A 13,883-nucleotide genomic window follows, 5' to 3' on the forward strand; every position below is an offset into this window, starting at 1 on the left:
AAAATGAGACTGAATGAACTGCTGCATGTCGTTCATGGTCTAATATTCTCTGTTACAACAAGGCATATCCAGTAGTTACTCAACTCTTCTGTCAAATAAAGATAATGACCTGGTTTCATTTAATTCCTTCCGTTTATCTCAATACAACCTATGCATGATATTGGTTTTCAGCTCGGGCTGGGCGACGCGTTGAACATTTATACAACATAAAACAGAACTAAGCTCCGAATTCGCCCCCATCTCCTATATAGTGCACTATATTGGGTGTCCGCCATTTTGTAGTGCTGTCCAAATTCTGAGTGAATAACTCACTCCCTACATTCATTCACTCCTTTTTACCCACAATGCACTCTGATTTGGAGTGTACATCTGATGTACACTCATTCACTCACTATTTCCCATGAGACAGCCAAATCAACTGCTTTATTAGAATCACCTGGAGGAAAGTGATCGTTTAATGCCACAAACGTACGTTTATACACTTGTGTTTGTTCTTGTTAAAAGTTATTATTTTGCTACCTTTTTAAAAATAAACAAATTAAACGAATGTTATCAACAGTAGTGTTTTATTTTAACAATATTAAATAATTTTATTTAACGTTGTAAATAAACGTCATGGTAAATGAACGTGACAAACAGTTGTTTTGTTCTCTTTATTATAAACAATTACAATAAACGTGACAAATATTGCGGAAATGAACTTCTTTTCATTACAATGTACACTGTAAAAAATTCCTGTTAATTTACATGGAAATTTAACAGCAAAATGCTGTTTTCATTTAATAGCAGTATGTTACGGTTTTATACAGTGCATTGTGGGAAGACTTGTTCACTTCAGGTTAGTGGTCGAACAACCACAGTATGTCACTGTTATTTAACAGCATTATACCATATTTTCCTATCTGCGCCATTTCAGCATGAGGTACGTCTGCACCTTTATCTATGGTTGTAATATCTTTAAATTAAATGTTAGATCTTAAATATCCAGTGAAGTTTTTATTATTTAATAACATTTCTTGTTTTAATCAGGCAAAGTATTTCTGAAAACAACACTAAGATATGCTGGTTAGCGGAAAACTTCTGAAACAGTGACTGGGTAGCGTTAGCTTAAACAGGAGATTCAAATGCTCGTGACTAAAAGGTAAAAATTACCCTAAATTTAATCCAACCTGTACGTTTTACTAATATCTGTGTAAAAGATGAATCGGGAACGATCTAAATCAATTATTGTTTTTGTGTATTTACACTTTTAATGTGCGTTTTCTGTCCATGTAGGTGAGAAATATTTTATATTGTCTGCAAATTCGCCTGATTTTTCATGTTATCTTAAAATCCATTTAATATAGTATGTTACCCACTGATTTATTATAGATCAGTGATGCTATCAAGTATGTCTAAAAATACCGCTAAGTTATAAAGATTCGGTCAAGCTGTTGTAATACATGCTGGTAAGCTTTCCGTGTGCCTGCATTGATGGTAAGATACATTAAACAGTTAGTTTATTCAATATTTATGTTTTGGTAACTGGGAAGGCCTATATAAGTAAAATTATTGTCTAATTATTGTCTGATTACTGTGTATGTGTCAATTTCAAAACCACTGCTGGCTTGATTGCCACCTATGTGACCAAAATATATATTTCTTTCCAAGGAGGAAGTCTAATGGCTCACTTTGCAGAGAAGCAAGAAGAAATTAATCTTCAAAAAAATGTAAGTTTTTCTTTAAATTAATTGTGGTTGTTAGTTCTTATATAAACAAATGTGTAGGAATGCTTCAATCAAATATTACATATTTATTACTCATATGATTTGTATGACCATAGTTCTAATTCTAATTTTATTTTAATGGATGTCTGTTTGTTTCGTCAACACAAGCAGGGTACCTTAAAACTCTAAAAAGGACACAAGTGAAACCATTAGCTTAAGACTCTGGTGATTTTTTGTGGTCCAAAAGCAGTCTGATTCCATTTACAGAGGTGGCCAAAATTATAAGAACACTAGTTTTTTTACCAGCTAAAAAATGGTTTTAAGTCAGTTATTTCTATCTTTCGCTGTAGTCTGTCAATAGGAAATATCAGTTTACTAAAAGTATTCATTTTGCCATTAATTGTACAACAGCCAGTGCTCCACATAGAGATCTGATCTCATCATCATCATCATCCAGTCTGTCTGAAATGACATGAAGAAAAGGAACAAACTGAGACAAAGTAAAGCCAGAAGACCTGTGGCAAAGTCTCCAAGATGCTTCAAGAAACCTACCTTTTAACTGTTGTTTAATCGGCTTGTATGTTGTAAACCATGTTTTCATTTGTTTGTTAAAGTGAGAGTTCACCCAAAAATGAAAATTCTGTCATCATTTACTCACCCTCTTGTCATTGTAAACCTGTATAACTTTCTTTTTTTCTGTAGAACACACAGGAAGACATTTTGAATAATGTTGGTAACTGGCCCCCATTCACTTGCATTGGTTTTTTGTCCATACAATAGATGTGACTGGGTATCGGCGCTGTTCGGTTACCAACTTTCTTCAAAATATCTTCTTTTGTATTCTACAGAAGAAAGAAAGTCATAAAAGTTTGAAATAACCAGAGGGTGAGCTAATGATGACAGATTTTTTTTGCAAACTATCACTATCACTTTAAACCTTTTTGTTTTTTAATTGAATGATTTTTTATTAACTTTTTTCGTTTTAGGTTAGTGACATTGATTTGAAGCTACATTTGTATTTTATGTTAAGGCATTTATAATGCCTTATTGGGTCTTATTTGTTTTTGTTTAGTTGCTTTACGAAAGCCATTTTTGTATTTTTATACGTTATGGGTGCTTTTTTATTGCACCATAGTATGTGCATTAAATATTATAATGATAGCTTGTATTTTTGCCCATTTTATGACGTAACAAGCATATAAAATCTGATGTTGAATAGGAATAAAGAAAAGATGAAAAAAGAATAAGTTGGCTTCATTTGTTTTTTGTCCACAAATATAAAATGCAGGGTATAATTGCATTACAATTATAATAAGTTGACTAGTATGTGAGTTAACAGCTATATGCTGCTAAGTAACATTAGTATGCTGTTCTTAAAACAGTATCAGGCTGCTAAATAACAGTTGTATGCTGTATCTAATAAAACAGTATCATGCTGTTAATTCAAATAACAGTAACCCGCTGTTATTTAACAGTATAAAGCTGGCAACCACAGCTGCCAGTAGATTACCGTTTTTTTACAGGATAATTTTTTACAGTGTATAAAGCCACACAGGTATATATGAGCGGTATGACGAATGTCTGCGACAGTACTGTCAGACGCAGGATATATTAAGTCAGTGTCCCAAATCGTTCACTCATTTTCGTTCACTTCTTCCCCATATAGTGGATAGGCTTGTTGCGATAGTCGGTGTCAGCAGTGATACACGGTGTCCACCTGCCAACCGATTACATCACTTGTCTACCGTGAGTATTCCTTTCTTATCGTTTCTTATTTAACAAATGTTTCTCGTTTCGTATTCCTTTCTTAGGGCGTTTTTACATATAAGGGTTTGTTTCGGAACCTGGTGCGTTTTCTCTCTTGGTTCGATTCGTTTAGGCATATGTGAACACGGCAATCGCGCTAGGATCCACCCCAAAACAATCGCTCCGAGACCGCCTGAACAAGGTGGTCTCGACCCGATTGCAAACGAACTCTGGAGCGGTTCGGTAGACGTGTGAAAGCCATCCGACCCAACGGACCAAGGAACCAGACTGTATCACAATGTATGATGGGTAATTATGTAAAGTTGCGTGACGCAAAAGGGATTGTTTTGCTAATGGCTCCCTGTAACAATGTTCAAAGTAAGGAGGCGGGAACCGGCGAACGCTAAACCAAACTTTTAATAAAATAAACAAACAACAAAACGAAAGTAAAGTGCCTTTCTTGTTTCGTATTCCTTTCTTATCGTTTCTTATTTATTTAACAAACCTTTCTAGTTTCGTATTCCTTATTTATTTAACGTATTCCTTTCTTATCGTTTCTTATTTATTTATTTAACAAACCTTTCTTGTTTCGTATTCCTTTCTTATCGTTTCTTATTTATTTATTTAACAAACATTTCTCGTTTCGTATTCCTTTCTTATCGTTTCTTATTTATTTAACAAACGTTTCTCGTTTCGTATTCCTTTCTTATCGTTTCTTATTTATTTATTTAACAAACGTTTCTCGTTTTGTATTCCTTTCTTATCGTTTCTTATTTATTTAACAAACGTTTCTCGTTTCGTATTCCTTTCTTATCGTTTCTTATTTATTTAACAAACGTTTCTCGTTTCGTATTCCTTTCTTATCGTTTCTTATTTATTTATTTAACAAACGTTTCTCGTTTCTTATTCCTTTCTTATCGTTTCTTATTTATTTAACAAACGTTTCTCGTTTCGTATTCCTTTCTTATCGTTTCTTATTTATTTATTTAACAAACGTTTCTCGTTTCTTATTCCTTTCTTATCGTTTCTTATTTATTTAACAAACGTTTCTCGTTTCGTATTCCTTTCTTATCGTTTCTTATTTATTTATTTAACAAACGTTTCTCGTTTCTTATTCCTTTCTTATCGTTTCTTATTTATTTAACAAACGTTTCTCGTTTCGTATTCCTTTCTTATCGTTTCTTATTTATTTATTTAACAAACGTTTCTCGTTTCTTATTCCTTTCTTATCGTTTCTTATTTATTTAACAAACGTTTCTCGTTTCGTATTCCTTTCTTATCGTTTCTTATTTATTTATTTAACAAACGTTTCTCGTTTCTTATTCCTTTCTTATCGTTTCTTATTTATTTAACAAACGTTTCTCGTTTCGTATTCCTTTCTTATCGTTTCTTATTTATTTATTTAACAAACATTTCTCGTTTCGTATTCCTTTCTTATCGTTTCTTATTTATTTAACAAACGTTTCTCGTTTCGTATTCCTTTCTTATCGTTTCTTATTTATTTATTTAACAAACGTTTCTCGTTTCTTATTCCTTTCTTATCGTTTCTTATTTATTTAACAAACGTTTCTCGTTTCGTATTCCTTTCTTATCGTTTCTTATTTATTTATTTAACAAACGTTTCTCGTTTCTTATTCCTTTCTTATCGTTTCTTATTTATTTAACAAACGTTTCTCGTTTCGTATTCCTTTCTTATCGTTTCTTATTTATTTATTTAACAAACGTTTCTCGTTTCTTATTCCTTTCTTATCGTTTCTTATTTATTTAACAAACGTTTCTCGTTTCGTATTCCTTTCTTATCGTTTCTTATTTATTTATTTAACAAACGTTTCTCGTTTCGTATTCCTTTCTTATCGTTTCTTATTTATTTAACAAACGTTTCTCGTTTCGTATTCCTTTCTTATCGTTACTTATTTATTTAACAAACGTTTCTCGTTTCATATTTTTTTCTTATTTATTTATTTAACAAACGTTTCTCGTTTCGTATTCCTTTATTTTTTTAGTTTTGTGAGTTCTTATTAAGAAAGATATTGAACCCACCATTAATTCAAGCAGTTGCCGTTCCCAAATTGCAGCTAATTCAAAACAAAGTAAAATGCGTCACGGCCGCATCTTCAACCACCCCACAGCAAACCCCCCACCCTTGGTGTCACCGGTACTACCGGTGTTTTTACACCTCTATTAACCGGTGGGAAAATTTCATCCCCGCCACATCCCAAATAGTGGACTGTTTAAGGAATAGTGAAGGTAGGGCTGTCACGATTATTAAATAATCGTCTCATCGCGATTGTTTCACCTCATCGCAATTATTGCACATCTCTATAGAAGACACTAGGGGGAGCTGTAGTGCATCTGCATATTGTATATTTTATTGTATATATTGTAACTAAAGCATGGTAATACTTGTAAAATGTACCACCACAACACAATCACTTTAAAAAAAAAACTAAAGCATATACCATAAAAATAACCTGCAGTACAATTTAATATTATTTCATTGTGAAAACCAGTCTACCAAAATCCCATTAACATAGAAGTAAACTTTTATTGTAGTCTTGCAAGTGAGAAAAAAACAGATTAGAAGCTTTTCTATGACTGATAGCATTTTAATGGAGGCTTCAATTCACTCCTGATCAATATACTTAATTTACAAGTATTTGGCGGTTGTATTATTGACAGGTAAAAGCCTAAACCTTAAATATATGATGACCCAATTTTTTCCCATGTATTTCCAAGAAAAAGAACATAGTCTTTATATTCAGAACAATATGGTCGTTTCAAAGCTGAATAAAAATGTGTGAGAATTAAAAGTCAAAGCTCTAAAACAGACAATTAATCGTCATAATCGCAATGATTTATTAGACAATTAATCGTCAGCCAAATGTCATAATCGTGACAGCCCTAAGTGAAGGAGTGAACGAATTCAGACGCAGCTATAGTTATGTTACAAAATATTTTTGTTAAATATATTTCATAATGGTTCTTTGTTTATTTGCAATTAAGAATTCAATTTAACTTGTAGCAACATGCGATATTCCCCAGTCCATCTTAGGACACATAATTGTCAGAACATTTGTCTTTCCTATTCATGCAAAACTGTCTATATTTTTGGCCAGAGTTCTGCTGTTATAAATATCTTATTCTCACTTTCAGGTACTCAGAAAATGAAACTTTAGTGGCCAGTAACACTGAAAAGAATCATGACAAACGATCACGCAAATATCCTCCCTAATGTTCAGAGCCGAAGACAGAATCCTCATCCCTCACATTCACGCATCTAGAGTTTCTCTACATAAACAACGTCGTGATTTCAAGAAATAAAATGACAAAAACCCTTCACACTTGGAGCATGTTCTCACAATACACAGAAACTGTAAAAGAACCTCTGAAATAAAATCTCTATTGTTCAGATTCTCTGTTAGTCAAATGTCTTTTTGCTACACAAAATACTAAATAACTAGTCAGCCAAACGTTTACACACTATCTGAGAAAAGCAGGTGATGCGTACAGTCGATGGAAGAGAGAGAGAGACTGCATTTGGGGATATTGTTGTTCTAGCAAGAGGGGGGTGGCTGTTTGTTTTGATGTTTGTTGACATTGTTTGCAGGGGTGAGAGGAGAACTATCATTTCCCATCATCCCCCATGATGGAAAGGCGACAGCTGAGAACATGAAACAGCTAAAACAATCTCACGGCAATTCCTAACTACTCTACAAGGCAGCTGATTCTCGTGAAAATCTTTTTTTCTAAAAATCATACATCACATTATACAAATTAGCCACTTCGCTGAAGCGATTATTATTCAAAGTGTTTTAAAAGCATGGTGATGTAAAAGAACTTACCAAACTGAGAGTTGGGTAACGGCGGGCCTCTGGTCTTCCCATTTGACACCGGATGAGGAAACATCTAGAAGAATCAGAGAGACGATCACTTCTGCAGCAAACACACACTCACTACAGGTTCTCGAAAACATCAGATTTTCACTTTACACCTCAAGCGGACAAACGCCATGACCTCTTTTTTTAATACGTGAGGTTAAATTGATGTACATAGAAGGTCATACGGAAATTTTAGGTATCGCAAGTGGTTGCCATTTGCACGTCATTTTTAATGACCTTTCTTGCCGTACAGGAAATTGTTTTCTTCAAAAAGACAAACATTTCGTCTCTCAATTTATACGAATATAAAAATGTCATGTATAACAATGAATTAAATGAATCTTGTTGATGTCCTGGATGCTGACTGGCAACCTGAGTTTACGCGTGAATCCTAAATCCGTTCCATCTTTCACACGTCCTTCAGTACATGACACACACAACTGCATCTCTCACTTACAACACTAAAATCCAGCAGGTCGTTCAGTTCCATGTCGGTCCCCACCGTCGTCATTCTGTGCGTCGCAAACAATATCCTTTGTCTGAGTTCTCTCAGGCTTTATAGTAATCCTGCAGGGAAAGAGAAGCGTCCTGTGAGATCTTTTATGAACCTCAAATCAAAAAAAGAATCATAAATGGACAAAACATTTTGGCTGTGACATATCTGTGCCATTTTGCTATCTTACAACGTCCTTCTACCTATGTAACAATATAGCACAACACCTTACACCACGTCGCTGATTCCGTTTGAAAGAACTTTGCCACATTACAGATCTGGGTTTTCCCAGCGCACACCACATCAGAGTCTCTGCCCGTGGTTAACCAGAGAGGAAGACCACCAATGAGTCTCCAGTCCAGGGTCTCACGCCCCAACAACCCACCTTGACACCTACAGCTAAACACACATAGAATACGGGAACTAGATGTTTACTGGAATGAACACACAAATGGTTTTCATATCATGGAATGCTGATCCAAATATAAACCATCCCATTATCAAACAACATTAATTACTGCAACAATCAACTGATTAAACTCATGAAAGATCTGTGACTTTGATGTAAAGTGTTTGAAATTTGGCTTTTTATTTAGTATTTATCAACAGATTTGTCCTAAAATATAACAGGAACAGAAAAATGATTGTTGCACACAGCAAAACAGATCAAGCGCCTCAAATCAACTTGTGGCGAGATGCTTATTTAGAGAACTTTGTGTGTTTCTCTAATGTATTTCTACATCAGAACGAACATGCGTCAGTTCACCGGACCGGTTTCCACACAGACATGAACTCCTCACATATCCAGAATCAGTGTCTCACACGAACCAAAGCAGAGCGAGACATCTCCGTCATCATCGGTCTCTCTAGTCTCTACAACACCTTCGCTGGAATTATAATCAGCACCTCAATTCATCAACAGGTACATGAATATTCTCCAGTACATTCTAGAACGACAATATGTACCCTGCATGTCCAGAATAACGCATAACATTTTAAAGGGGTCATATGACACGGCTAAAACAAATATTATTGTTTGTTTGGGATGTAATTTAATAATGAGTATACATGATTTAAGGTTCAAAAACGCTGTATTTTACACATACCGTGCATGTTTGTATCTCCTCTTTGCTCCGCCTCTCTGAAACGCGCGGATTCTTAACAAAGCTCATGGCTCTGAAAAGCGAGGTGTGCTATGATTGGCCAGTTAACCAGTGCGTGGTGATTGGTGGAATACTGCAAGCTTGTGATGGAAATGTAACGCCTCTGACCATATTTGGAACATCAGGTTCCAAAGCAATTGTACTGACAGGTATGCCCACCTTACTTGAGTATACATTTGGGTGGTCTTAAGGTAAGTTTATACTTGTGCGCCGTAGCCTCTACGCCGTAGGCTACGTGTCGGTTTTCATTTATACTTCTATGTCATTGTCAGGCGACAGGCAATGACCACTAGGCGTCAGTGACCACTAGGCGTCAGTGTCCACACACGCGTGTTGCTTGTGTAAGCAAGACAAGAGCCGAAGAAGCAGCAGCTCGTTTGAGAAGCATTAGCAGTGATAGCAGCAAGTAAACAGTCACTTTTGTTTCAGATTTGAGATGTTTAATACAGAAGCACAAATAATTTACTTGGATAATTCATTCGGAAATGCGTTAGAGTAAACATGACTATCGCAGAGTTTTTGGACCTGTGGGAGGGGTTCAAACAGACCAATCACAGCGCTTGCGGTCCACGTTGAGTTGATCCGTTGTTACATTTTTGGAGCGGTGCACATCAGGCTACGGCGTAGGGTACATGGCTCTGCGTAGGCTACGGTGTATGACCTACGCACGAGCATAAACTGAACTTTAGTCAAATCATACCACGAACTTACGTAGAGTAGTGGGGTGTGGTGGGTGAGCATTCGCTTTTAGATAGAATGCATCTTTTGTTTTACGTGTCTAATACAAGTGGGAAACTTATAACACACCAAAGACACAGAAATCGCGCCATATGATCCCTTTAAATAATAATATCATCATTTTATGGACTTTTTTTGTAATCCCATAGTTTTTGTAAATACATTGCTGTTGGTTTTAGCTCCGTCATAACATCAGATCGGATTTTTAATACGTGGTTATTGTGGCACGACAACAACATTACAGTGGTATATATTTTAAAGCAATGTTCTCAGTAGTCAAATTCATCTTTCGTTTTCTTTATTTTGTGTTCGCTCTTGTTCAGTCAATGAATTGCACTCAAAATACAAATGCAAGGGTGGAGAGAGAGTTTGTGACCATCATCAGCAAGTGTCAACCAGATTCTGACACTGAACTATATTGAATTTCATCATACGTGTAGCATGTACACAATATCAAAAATCACTGTTATTATTATTAACGTCACAATTGTCAAAACAAATATATTGCGACATCATAGTGCCATTTATGCCCACCATCCCAATCCCAATGCGTTTCCATAAAATACCATAGAAATATCATGGCATTCTGCGGTAATATCACGGTAATATCACCGCTTCTTTGGATATGACACCAAGCTAATATCATTATAATATTTATATTATCTACCCTGGAGTACAATATAAATAGCGTGGTACAACACATCAACCCCCTTACACTGTAGAGGTAAACATGTATGTGCGAGTTTACACATCCGCAAAATCAATACATCACAAAACGAGACCGATCAACAACGTGAAAACTTCAACACGCGTTCATAGATAGTGACCAAGACCCCCCCTCCTCCTCCTCCCTCCCTCCCTCACGAAACACTGATCGATCCGTGTGCAGGAAATCTCTTATCTACCCCCAATATCCCAAACAAACACATCTGAACAGATAGACCAGGCTTACTTTACACTTTACCTCGAGCCTATCGAGAGGAAAAAGCGTGAATTTCCAGAGAGCAGAAAAATGCGACCACACACACACACACACAGGGCCCTGAACTCCACAACACAAAGGAACACACGGGCCGCGACGCAAAAGTTTCTAAACTACACGAGTGCGTGGAGAAACAAAATATATGAGAAATAACAGCAAATAAACAGCACGTGGACGCATCCGTGTGGATTGACAACAGACGCCAACAGAGGAAGCTGTTCCGTTATTGCCAAAAGTTCTGGTTATTTAAAGTTTAACAAACACGCCATTACACCGGACGAGCTGTAAAGCAAACAAAACACATGCAAGTATAACACACGGCAGCACTTTTATTATGTAAAATCAACTAAAACTTAAATTCCGTTTAAGTCAAGTGCAAACTTTCATGCGGCGCTTCTGAACATTAAAAACTTCAAAGTACTCGAATAACTGCTAATGTAACAATCAAAGAGCAACTCGACGTCATTTGAAGTACTGAACATCTACTGGAAGTATAAACATATGAACAAAAAGGGCTACAAAGTAAGTTTTAAACTTGACATTGTTGCCAGTATTGAACAAAGAAGCCGTTTCCCCTGGACTCACACACACACACACACACACACACACACACACAGCCTGTAGACAAAACACTTCACACACACTCACAACGCAACAAAAGTTTATTCATTACAGCTCACACGATCGTTTCAAAACACACGTACAATTACACGGATTGATAACCGGATAAACGTGGTAAATATTTACCGTATGTCGCTTCAAGCGCGCGGCATCCAACGGGACAGAGCCGCGCTTCAGTCCGAGAGGAAAAACAGAAAAGTTGGGGGACAAAATTTCCCCCCTCCGCGTCACGGGTCCCGCAAAACCACGGTGCAAAAACGCGCCCTATTTCCCGGGAATCTCGAGCGGGTTCGCGTTAGAAGACTTGTTGCAACGCGACTCTGCTCAACCCTTGCTCCGCACAAACTTATATTCTAATTCTTTTGAGCGCTACCGACGTAACATCTCATCTTCCGAGTAGACATTTTAGCACCGTCCACATTGTCAGCCCAACGGTGTATCCCTCCGCGCTGAGGGGAGACGTTACAGCGGTGTCCGATTTCAAACGCCCAAAAAACTAGGACTGCTCCATTCACGGCGTCGCGTCGAGATCAACCGTAAACGCTACGCAATTCGCATATCAAATACAAAAATCGACCGTATCGCTCATTCAAACACGACACGAAAAGGTTTCTCGTATAACTGTTCAGTACTAGACCGACGCGCGGAATGACACGACGCACTAGTGGAGAGAGATGGACTGAGAAAAAGTGCGAGATGGAGCGATAAAGCCAGAGCGTTGGCCAATAGGGTCGCGGGATTGTTTGATTGACACAAAAGCGGACCAATAAAACCGCTCGTTAACAGTAAAGCCAAACCCCTCTTCCCTGTACACCCTACCCCGGGTATAGAAGAATGGCAACAGGAAGCCGATGGAATACTGTGTATTATTTGTTTCACGTACCGCGTAAACAGCGAATTTTGTTCAAAAGCACTAGAATATTTTGGTTCAAAATGTATTCGTATTAAAGTTTAATAGTCTAAAATGTTAACATTCAGGCACATTAAAATTAAAAGAGGCTGTTTTACACGTGCCACATCATTACCATGTTATGGGACAGCCTACCATGGTAATTCAGTGGTTTTCTTTAAAGTCCCTCTCTGTGTCGTGTAAACACAACGGTAATGGATATTTGAATGAATCCGTACCATCATCACACTATGGTATGATATGGCATTCTAGTGCCATTTTCGTGGACAAATATGACAAGGCAGCAACATACATGCAGCTTCCAGCAGAAGAGAATTGAGCTTACTTGAGATGGTAATATTTGGCTAAAGCAATAAACATCTTGACTTTTTTCACCTTGAATTTGTTAAAGAAACAGCATGTTGGTGTAAAGCCAGAGTTGACACTTCACCTTAGATTTGGGGACCCGACGCCTTGGATAATCTGAGACTGAATGAGCCATAATCAGGAGTGGAGTGAAGCAAATGGTTTTTCGTCTGAAGTGTGAAAAGGACTTTCAGAGGCACTAAACCAGAGGAAGCGGCGACATTTGGTGTTTGGTGGAAAAACAGAAGCTCTTTGCCCCCCTGTGCATCTCAGCGCCTCTATCTGGTGTTTTTTCTTTCTTTTTTGAGGTCACTGAGGGTTTTTAAGGGTACAGATGCCACACCGGGGGACGAGCTCGACATGAGCAAACAGAAACCTGATGATTCATCTGAGTAATATCTGTCCTCAGGTCTTGGTTGTAAAACGACACATTTTCTCGTAAAAAAAAAACAGAGTAAACATCAACATGAAAATAAACATGGAATCAAAACAGACCCTGTTTGCTTTCTTAACGTGCATTCCTGGTCTCATTGTCTCGCATCAATGTTTAACCTTTCGTCAAAATATAATAATGCACACATCTACAAATCCTGTTACGTGTTTGTTTATTACATTTTTCATTTGAATACAATAAGCTTTCCGCTACAAATAAGACTCGCGGATCCATTTAACACATTTCAGGGTTTAAATTCATTCTGCTCATTTGCACGGATTGGCCCTCAAAGAAGTGTGCCGTTTTGACGAGGGCTTACAAATCGGTAAAGATTGGGGTATATAATTACCTTTACCAAGAGCATCAAGTTCAGTTTTAAGTGATAAAAACATTTCGTACCCATTTTAAAGTCAAACACATTGGAGAGACAGTGAATTAAGCTTGTCTGATTCTGAATGGCTTAGACAGCGAGGTTTAAGGCAGGAATTCTGGGAAGGCCGAACGAGACCAGCAGCATCGTGTCAGTAAAGCACTAATCCTCTGGGCGAGATGAGGAAAAAAGGCCATGTCAATCAATTTAACCCCAGAATGAATAGAGCTGTGGGTGAGAATTTAGTCCCTGCGTTAGGCTTTATCAACAGCTTTATGAGGTTTTCTTCACTAGTGACAATCCATGATACTTAAAGGGACAGTTCAGTCAAAAATCACATTTCAGTCATTATTTATTCTCCCTCATGTGTTTGTAAACCTGTACATGACTCTTTCTTTTTGTGGAGCACAAAAGAAGATATTTTGAGAAATGTCTCAGTGGTACAATGGAAGTCAATGGGGTTCAGTGTTGTTTGGTTATCAACATTCTTCAAAATAT

General features: G+C 37.0%; 1 protein-coding gene across 8 annotated transcripts in view; it reads right to left on the reverse strand.

The window, feature by feature from the left end:
* tcf3a (transcription factor 3a) overlaps positions 1-12,014 on the reverse strand; it is a 31,459-nt gene extending 19,445 nt beyond the window's left edge. For 5 of the 8 annotated variants that reach the window (XM_057333034.1, XM_057333039.1, XM_057333038.1 and 2 more), the window contains exons 1-3: positions 11,454-12,013; positions 7,788-7,897; positions 7,295-7,358 (exon numbers count right to left, since the gene is read on the reverse strand). In XM_057333034.1, coding sequence (XP_057189017.1) covers positions 7,295-7,358; positions 7,788-7,841 — 118 coding nt within the window. In that variant the 5' untranslated portion in view covers positions 7,842-7,897; positions 11,454-12,013. Of the gene's footprint in view, positions 1-7,294; positions 7,359-7,787; positions 7,898-11,453 lie in introns of all 8 variants that reach the window. The other 3 variants (XM_057333035.1, XM_057333040.1, XM_057333036.1) reach the window with 2 other exon arrangements.
* Positions 12,015-13,883: the final 1,869 nt, after the last annotated feature.

This window comes from Triplophysa rosa, linkage group LG5, assembly GCF_024868665.1.
Source record: "Triplophysa rosa linkage group LG5, Trosa_1v2, whole genome shotgun sequence".
Taxonomy (NCBI): Eukaryota; Metazoa; Chordata; class Actinopteri; order Cypriniformes; family Nemacheilidae; genus Triplophysa; species Triplophysa rosa.